This window comes from Poecilia mexicana, unplaced genomic scaffold (assembly GCF_051168715.1).
Source record: "Poecilia mexicana isolate PSO_F unplaced genomic scaffold, ASM5116871v1 scaffold_11, whole genome shotgun sequence".
Lineage (NCBI taxonomy): Eukaryota > Metazoa > Chordata > Actinopteri > Cyprinodontiformes > Poeciliidae > Poecilia > Poecilia mexicana.
Genome location: NW_028263380.1, coordinates 13,662,971 through 13,672,865, shown reverse-complemented (window position 1 = coordinate 13,672,865; position 9,895 = coordinate 13,662,971). Strand labels below are relative to the sequence as shown.

Below are 9,895 nucleotides of genomic sequence, written 5' to 3'. Positions count from 1 at the left end.
ACTCTCTATGTGTAGCTCTTAAAATAAAATTGAATACCTTCATTTTTCACCAAATCTGTCAGAATTTGTGGCATTGCTAAGAATATTTATTTTATATTTTTAAAGTGACCAGAATGAGTATATTATTTATATTACTCTTCAAAAGAACATAAAATTAAATAAAAAATAGATGCATGGAAATCTTTAAGTCTAAATATGGCAACAAAAAAAACTAGCTACTTGTGTAAACTTGCCCACAGCAAGGCTGGACCCAGCTGAATCTTTCTGCCACCCACAGTGAGCAGAAAGAGATAATTAAACCTCTCCAAATCTCACTGTCAGTTTGCAATATTTATGTGAGGGAGAAGCTGGCTTTTATTATGAGACAAGAGGTGGAAAGATTCACACTCCTGTGTAGGAACCCTGAGCTCAGTATATAACACCTATAAGTATTTTATTATTATTATTATTATTATTATTATTATTATTAGGTAACGAACATAAGATGTCACTATTCTCATTTACTGTTTTACCCATCGGTTTAGTTACTTTTATGGTAATTGTAGACAAACGGTGCTTTAAACTCGTTTGTACTTTCTAAATAAGAAAACATAATAATAAAAAAAAAACCTCACTGCCAGAACTACAGGAACATATTCAGTGTAACATTTTGTTTCTGCAAGGCAGTTATTTTGAGCTTTTTACATGTCTTTACAAACGGTGTGTATTGAACTGCCTCCCAGGGTTGTAGTCAATACCTGACATTCGTGGAAAAACCAAGCTGGGGGGTTGAAAACAAAATTAAATGTAAGAATGATTGCGGATTGCTTGTTTACTGCCAGAATTGTTGTGAAAGATAAAAAGACCAGCCGCTAACTGATAAAAAAAAACAAAAAAAACTGATTGTCATTATAATGTGATTATCTCCTTGTTTAACTGGACATAATGATGTCTATTTAACCTGTGACTTTCTATCGTGTCTCATTTTGTTTTGTTTTTTATTCTTTACAGTTACCTAAATTATTCCGATTTCCATGAGATATTCTTGGAAACACTGCTAATTGTGACAGCTATCGGTATAAGTTCATGGAGCGTTACAATAAATCTATTACTTTCTAGAGCGTGATCTGTTACTCTTGTACCAATAACCTTTATTAACGTCGCATAAATTAGATTAAACATCCATGTGTTGTCTTTGGACTCCATGTTTCTATGTGAAACATAGTGTCAGTGAATCAGCTATTGTTTTTCTCCATGGTGAATCACCGAGGCTGAATCAACAGACTCTGTGATTCTCTATAGAAAGCTCCTTAAAGCTAGTCTCACCACGGCATGCTGTCATGTCTCATTTTATCTCCTCGGAGAAGGTCGGACCTCCTAAAGCATGCCGCTGCACATGCCTTATGTAAACGCTTCTTTAAGCCCGACGTTGCTTCAGCTCAGTTTTCTCACACCTTTTGCTCTATGCTGGCGGTGTTGACATGAAAGAATGCAAGGTTCACCTGAAAAGAGGCAATATTGATATCGACACGGGTTGCAATAGAGACAAATCTATACACCAGTCAGCTTCTGTTTGTGTTTGCAGTTATATGGGCTGTCCTTTGCCCCGAAACGTGTTCAGTGCAACGGACACACCTTGTTTGAAGGCTATGACTGTATGTTCGGCTCCTAAGGGAGTGGCTCTTGTCAGATTGTCTGCCTAACCATCCATGACCTGATATCACACACACACACAGAGAGAGACTCACAAACCGTGGAGGCCATGTTTCTGAGCTCTCACCTTTTATGTTTGCACTTGCCTTGTTAATGTAGCGTCAACGTGAAATGTGAGGAGTGAGAGCGCGGGAGCGCTTAGCATACAGCTGTGGCGATGGCGTGCCACATGCTGCAGCTGAAAGTGAGGGGAAAGGAAACACGCAGAACACAGAGAGGAATGAAGTGAGAAAAGAGAGAGAAAGTACAGATACTTTCTGCATACTGGAATTAGTACTGAAAGCAAACACTGGCAGGTAGAAAGACGCAGAAACACTGGGTGCGGCTGCAATGAGGAATGTGCTTAAGGCATCTTACCACACCCAACCTCTTATGCCTCACTCCCTCCCTGCCCCCGCTTTATCTCTCGCTAAGTCTTTCAAATTTACTCTCCCTCCATCGCTCAGCCTCTCTCAGCCCGACCCCGCCCTCGCTGACTCACCTGGCAGCCTGTCAGCGGGTGTGCAGTTCTGGAACAGAGAGAAAGCTTGGCCTGCACACCTGGCTGATGATCCCTGGCGTCACTAGGGGGCCGTCTGATTGAGAAATGTGTGTGGAAAATGCCATCTTTAGAGAACGGGAAATGAATTGTGTTGCATTTTTCTAAGTTATGAAATAGGAATATGCAATGTAGATATACATGGATGTTAGACAGAAGTTCGCCCTAATTTAAGATGACGCACTGAATGATGAATTTTAATTGAAAAGTGCCTTGCAAAATATTTAAAACACTTAAACCTTTCCGCATTTTGTCACGTCTCAACCATAGATGTCAGTGTATGCCATTGCGATAGTATGTGATAGACGCAAACAAAGTTGTACACAATTTAGGACGTTGCACAAAAATTATATATTGGTTTTATTTGCTAGAAATAAAAATCTAGAAAGTGTTGTGGGCCTCTGTAGAGACATCTTGCACAGGTTTGGGGGTAAAGATGCAGGATTTTTTTTGCATTTACACAGAAAGGCTTGTTTCTCTCAGCCGCCATTAAAAATGGGAAAGACAACAAATCCTGCCATTCTGGTAAGGCAGATGTGTGAATGTGTTCACGAGTCAGGAAATGGCAACAAGAAACCAGTTGCTCATCTAAACCTGTCTGGATTTACTGTCAGAAGAATGACTAAGAAATTTAAACTATTTAAACAGTGAGAAGCAACGCCGGAGAGGCTAAGTTTGCGTTGTCGCCACACACAGTGAGAAGGATGGCAAGGCAGATATAAAACCTCCAGATTTCACTCATCCAGCACTGTGCATGGAGTTAACCAATTCTAATCAAAGGGTGATCAACTCTGCAGCGCTCTTCCTCTCTTGATGGGCAATGAATTAGAGGCTAAATGTGCATCTGTTCTGTCAGAGCCACAAAAGAGAGTAAAATAAGAGTGTTCATGTTGAAACAGGGTCAGTCTGTTGCTGAGTGAATCGGCATTCAGGGAAAACCAGCCAGTTCCAAATTACATTACCGTCACACCTCTCTCTGAATACTTTTATTCATCTCCACTGCTGACATCGCTTTTGTTCCAGGGCAGATTTAATCTGCGCGTTCTGGTGTCAGCGAGGAGATACTTGGCGAATGTTGAGCAGCAAGCACAATGAAGTTACTCTGCAAGTCTCCTGTATCTGCTTCTTTGTCTCTGTCTCTGTGAGCTCTCCCAGCATGCTTTTCTCACGCTGTAATGTCACACCTGCGTATAAGGTGACTCCCTGGAGCCTGACGCTTCGAGGTCGGTTTTGCACTACGGTGGTGGCCGGAAAGATGCACACGCACACATTTCTTTCGCAGGCCTGTAAAAGCTGTAAAAGTGGCGCCGGTCGCAACTGATTCGATGTGACGCTGAATTACAGAAACAATATGTCAGGTTTATATCATTTTCTTTAGTTTGCATTGAGAAACACTGGCAATGTGCTCTTTTTTTAATAATTACTTTTTAAAAAATCGTTATTTGTCATACTACTACAAGTTAGCCAATTTAAAATATATATTTTGTGAATAAAATACATTGGTCAGAAAGCAAATGCCTACAATTAAGTGAGCTGAATCTGAAGTACTACCTAAAATAATCCCTGTCAAGTACTTCCACATAAGTTTTGTGTCATGATCCTGACAAACCTGCAAGTGTGCGTTATTGTCACATGAACGTCTGTACATGTTTACTGCTGTAATCGTAGCTCGGGGCCTGTCTCAAAAGCACTGGATGTGTTTTTAGCTCTGGGTGGAGTGTTGTTGTAAAAAGCAATCAGCCCAGTTATTAGAAAAGTCCCGGTAGTGCACAGTAAGTTTTCATTTGTCTTTCATAAATAATTGTGCGTGGTATGTTTTGTGTCAAAGAGGAGGGTAAAAAAAAAGAAATGCCACTGTGCCATCACTGCATACCTACAAACAGGTGTTGTCACTCCGGTGCTATTGTTACCTCTGCGCACGAACCGATAATGATTATTGGGAAACTACACGCACAACTTCCACAAAGTCTGCCTGATGAAATCAGATGGTAAATAAAGACGGTGCATAGCACATCCAGTGACTCGCCGTGAAAGTTATTTGTTGTGTTTTGGTTTCCAGTCTGAAACAGAGGCAGGAAGGCAACGTGGAGAGTTTTTAATAATAAGAAACAAAAGCTTGCAAAAGTAACAGGACGTTAAACTGTTGTGAGTGAAACAGACAGTCTAATGGAAGAAATGATAAAGGAAGCAGGTGAACTAATTAGAGGAAATGTGGCACAGCTGGGGCCATAAAAAACATCCAAACTAAGTGAGGAAGACTGACACAAAGGAAGATTAACAAAAACTCAAGGAGAACTACAAACCAAAAGGAAAAAACTATCATCAAATTTAAACCAAACTAAAATAAACTAAGAAACTAAACACAAAGGAATCAACTCCTATGGCAACACCCCTCTGAGAATAATGAACACAGAGAAATTAACTAAATATGGCAAGACCGAGAGAACATACCACAAGGAAATGATGAAAAACAAAAAAAAGAAATCTAAAACCAAACGTGATAAAACATAAACAATAAAACTTTTTTCTCCACCTTTCAGCTTTATTGTAAACTTAATTTGGAGGGTCTTTGTTCTCAATGTGATCGAGGACAAAAAAAAACTTTTAAAACAAACCAGTTAAGTCCTTGGACAGGTTGTGACTTCAAAAGCACCTCAGATTTACAAATACACAGACGTGTTTGTACCAGAAACTTTTCTGATGTGTTGTTAATTATGGGTTGTCATAGGAAACTGTAGATCAGCAAATGGATGCTGATAGAGGTCAAAACATGCAGGCAGTCATCCTCATCTGCCTCCCGGAAAAGAACAAGCTGATAAATAAGCTGAAACTCGATCCCACAGTAGGACTCATAAAACTGTTTGACATGAACCATCTCGTTTAAAAGTCTGAAAACACACAATTCATTCTTTTTAGAATGACTCTTCATCATTGCTGACCATTTTATCCAACAGTCCAATCCTTATGAGCAGATTGAAACTCAGTTTTTCTCTTGTACGCGCTTTAGTTAGGATTTAACATTTTTTGAAGCATGAATGAAGACGTATTTTCTCACAAGATACAAATGACTAACATGTTTTGATCCAGTTTAGCAGGTGGATCATTTATGAGAATGTCTGATTAATGTTTGTTTCAATAAGCTTCTAATTTTCCACAGAGTGAATGCCGTATCTGGGTTTTTATTTGAGATTAAAGCTGATGTGACTCACAAGAAATAATGATGCTGACCTTTTTCAATAGATGCAACAAGAGACTCTGCGACGATCTCTTGAAAAATGTGGTGCTACAGCACCATCTACTGGACGGAGCCGGACAGCAAATTTACTGTCAAATTACAGCAGCGTAGTTTCCCACAAAGTTTTATACACAACAACACCGAAGTTTGATTTGAATAAAAATAAAACATTCAGTTAATCCGGGAATTTTGGCAAGGAGGTTCTCTCATCTCATCCACAAAATAACTTTTAATCATTGTACTGTGTCAGAATGTGTTTTTACAACATGACAACAAAATAAATTTCCAAAAAAACACAATTGAAGTAATAATAATGTTTAAAAAAAATTTCAATTACTATTATTTTATTATTGTTGTTATGTTGTTGAGAAGCACAGTACAGCTATCAAACATCAATTATGTTTAATTATTTACGATATTTGCTCTCTTTTTTTTTACTTTAAATTTTTGCGTTGTTCTAAACTTTAATGTGTTTCTATTTTAATAATTATCTACATAAGTGGTGCCCAAGTCCACACAGCAAACTTGGAAGTGTTGAATTGAATTCCTAGAGAGTTGAATTCAACACTCTGGGTGTGTTCACACTGCAGCCTGAAGTGACTCAATTCCGATTTTTTTGACGCAATGCGACCTGTATCCGATCTTTTCATGGCAGTGTGAACAGCACAGGTCGGATTCTTTTTCGAATGTGACCCATATCCGATACGATTCAAATGCGACCTAACGTCCAGGTCGCATTCATCCGAACTGAATGTCACTGATTCTCAACAAATCTCACTATTCTGCGTCCTGATAAGCGCAAGTGGGAAGAAAAACAACAACCATGACGGATTATATGAGGATTAAGTTGTTAATATGCTGCTCTGGCCGGACAACAACTTCAAATGTTTAAGCTAAGCTCCACGTTAGCCTCCATATTTACTTCCGCAAACACTGAGCACTTTTTCTTTTTATGGTGGTTGGCAGAACACTGAGAACGCTGACGCTATTGCGCCCTCTACTGCGCATGCGGGACACTTTCAGGTCGTTTGCCGTTTACACTGCAGAACTGGCAGTGTGAACGCCCCGGCAAAAAAATCGGAATTGCCAAAAAATCGGAATTGAGTCACTTCAGGCTGCAGTGTGAACGCACCCTTTGAAAGTGTCCACTCTTGATCGTGTCAAAATAACACTTTTGAAAGTCTTATTTGTGATAGAGTTGAATCAACACTCTCAGTAACTGCAATTTAACACACATCCGTGTTGATTTACCTAACACTAGTGTGTAGTGTCAAAAGTTAACACTATGAATGTGTTAATTATTAAGCTCCAGACAAGACGTCATACTGCTGCCTCCGCTCCTCGAGCAAACACGTGACGTCACAGATACGTTACAATTGTGGGAGCAGCGCTGTCTGGTTTCATAATCAAGGCCAGACAGAGCTGCTTAAATGTAACTCTGTTTAGGGAAACTAACACTCATGTTGTTGAATTAGACTAAACAAGTGTTTAATTAGCACTGTACAAACAAGTGTTTAATTAGCACTGTACTTTTAACATACAACACCAACACTGGAAATCTAACACGTTTAAATTTGCTGTGCACCCTGTAACTCTTACACGCGTTCCTACTCCAACACACCTGAATCAAAGCTGACTATCAGCAGTCGGCCTGTTCATGAACCATTCATCTGATGTGCGTTGGAGACAAACAGCAAAAAGGCAAAAAATGATGCAATATTTCTCCACCGCTGATAGGGCAACTCCCTTTTCAGTGCCAACAGAAACTTACTGGTGGTGTTTGTTGTTGATAACCCATTTCCATGGCAGGGAAAGCGAAAATGACTCGTAAGTTTCGTTTTCCTGACTACAGCTGATTCTGTCGTATATAAATAACGCGGCAGTCTGTAGAGCAACATTCAGAGGACAATCACCGCTTCAGCGTTTCTGCGGATCTACAGGCGACAGAAAATAAAGCAAAAATGAGCACACCAACAGGTAATGCCTTTTTTTTCCACACATATATATTATACATGCAGGATTGTCCTTGTAGTTTACCGCGACTCTGTTTATTTATTTTTTTATTGCAGAAACAAGTGCGTTGCTTTGTTTTGAAAATCGTATTGGACGCTGACTTAATTACTATAATGATCCTATTAAGTTGAAGTTAAGATCTATGTGTAAGTTGAGGTCATAACAAAAAGCATAACATAAATTAAAGGAGAAGATTGAAGACAGAGTTCCACTGAAAAACAAAGCTTTTCGACTTAATAAAAACCCATAATAGTGGCTCGCAACGAGGAAACAGAAACATCATATGATAACTTGGCCTGTAAAAAATCTCATAAAAGAATATTTTATAAGAAGTCGAACTCTCACGGCTCGGCTAGAGTAAACAACTGGGTCAAATGCGCCCCCTTGTGGTCAGATGTCAGCTGAAAGAAGGTGCCAAATTTGCACATAGTCGTGTTTATGGGCTTCTCGTATTATTTCATACACCACTGAAAAGTCAGTGCAAAAATTTTTTAAATTGAGATCATAAATAGAACAACTATAACATTCTAATGTCTCAGAACATTAGAATGTTGCGAGACAAATTAAAATGCCTTTTAAATACAGAAAGTTTTAACCATTTATATCCAAAGCAGGTTTCAGCACCCTGCACGGTTTTCTGTCAACCATATAATGGAAAGTTGAGTGAAAGGAGAAAGTGCTGTAGGAAACGGTTAAGAAGTCTTAAAAGGTTTCCTTCTTTATTGAGCCTGTCTATTATTACTTTTTTCAGAAAAATTAATATTGTGTTATAGCTGTGAGCTGTGTTGCATTTAGTTAAAAAAAACTGGTGAGGATTGAAATTTCAGCAAAGTTCATTCAAAAAAGAAACGAGCAGAACATATTAATGTGAAAAGTTTGTATGACAGGTTGGACTCCGTCTTTCTGGCTGGACATATTTGATGAGCTCCTTTATGATGACAATGAGCTGGACTACGGAGACGAGTGGAATCTAAACTTTAACTACACCCAAACAAACGAAATCACCAAACAAGAGAGGAAGAGAGGCTGGAAGGTGTATTCCCATTGTGCCTTTGGAAAGTACGTATTGTGCTTTTCTTATGTCTTTTGTTCTATACTAAGATATTAATGTGCCAATTGTGGACATTTGGTGTTCTGTCTAGTTTTTAGTTGCGATTTCTATGCAAGTTATATGAGGAAGCATTTTATACTGGCAGTATCATTCTTTTGAGGGGGGCACAGAAACTGTGTAAGTTGTTCATTTTGTACAGGATGTGATTTATCTATAGATGTTATCCAGAAACGTACTCTTTTTCAGAGGTAATATGGTGTAAAGTTTAGAAGCACCATTTAAAACCTGATAAAAAGCTTTGTTGAATATCCGTCTAAAGTCTGCATTCATCATCTGACTTTCCCCAGGTTCCAGTGCGGAGCTTGTCGTAAGACCTGGCGTTCGGCTCGAGCGGTGGTGCTGTTCCGCTACCGGGTGCGAAACGGCCGGGGTACGGTGATAATGCGACCTTTTGGCCAAGCTTGTAGTCGTTGTCAGGACGGGGAATATGATCTTCCAGGTTTCAACAGGAAAGATGTGGAACATGCTTTGCTCAGGCTTTTTTCCAAAATCCGCAAAAATTGCTACGGGGAGGAGGAAAGCGATGATGCTTCTTCGACATCCTCTGCTAAAGTGTGGACCAAGCCCCATGAGGCAGCACTGTGTGAGGCCTGCCACCAGGGCATTTGCTGTCTGGAGGATGAGTGAAAAGAGAGACATTCCATTGTTCTCGGTTTTGGGAGACCTTATCCTTGACATTTTGAGGTTGTAAACATGTCAGATAAAGTTTGACGTGATGCTGGGACCAAAAATTAGCTTTTGTAAAAATTAAAATTACTTTGGTAATTGTTTTGTTTAGTTATTATGGTAAACATATTGTACATTTGATACTTGTGCATTTATGATAAAAATATTTCACCTTATTTTATAATGATCTATACTTTTTTATCATTCAATTAAAGTAATCTAAATATATCTATGCAAGTGGGAGTTTTTTCCTTTTTTTTGTCAGATGTTCCACAAAGTTTGATAATGTTGGCAATGGGGATGTTTTAACAAAAAAAATGCTTGTATATTTGTCTGCTGTTAATTCTTCACATTGTAAAGAGATTTATTATATTTAGATATATTTTCTAATATATTCATGAAACCAATACTTACAGTAGTTAAGGTACATGTATGTTAGAACAGAATGAAGTATTTCCAGTGACAATATATCCTGTTTACTGTATTTTCACTTAGCTTGGCACAACAAGCTCAGGAGACAGAAAATACCAATAGAACCAGAAAGTTTGTGTAAAAATAAAAATCTCACTCTAATATAAACTTTAGGTGTGTGTCTATGCGTGATGCATTTTTGTTACAATATGCTCGTTCTTCATTGAGT

The 9,895-nt window shown here is 38.7% G+C and overlaps 1 protein-coding gene across 1 annotated transcript; it reads left to right on the top strand.

The window, feature by feature from the left end:
- The first annotated feature begins 7,283 nt into the window (after positions 1-7,283).
- On the top strand, positions 7,284-9,834 carry LOC106918605 (receptor-transporting protein 3-like). The gene is made up of 3 exons (XM_014988490.2): positions 7,284-7,442; positions 8,366-8,537; positions 8,877-9,834. The coding sequence occupies exons 1-3, from the start codon at positions 7,427-7,429 to the stop codon at positions 9,214-9,216; spliced, it is 528 nt and encodes a 175-aa protein (XP_014843976.1). The 5' UTR covers positions 7,284-7,426; the 3' UTR covers positions 9,217-9,834.
- The last annotated feature ends 61 nt before the right edge of the window (positions 9,835-9,895 follow it).

Bases quoted from the DNA above. Each gene is read 5' to 3' on its own strand.
- LOC106918605 (XM_014988490.2), top strand. The intron at 8,538-8,876 runs GTACGTATTGTG...GACTTTCCCCAG, and splicing joins TCCCATTGTGCCTTTGGAAA to GTTCCAGTGCGGAGCTTGTC.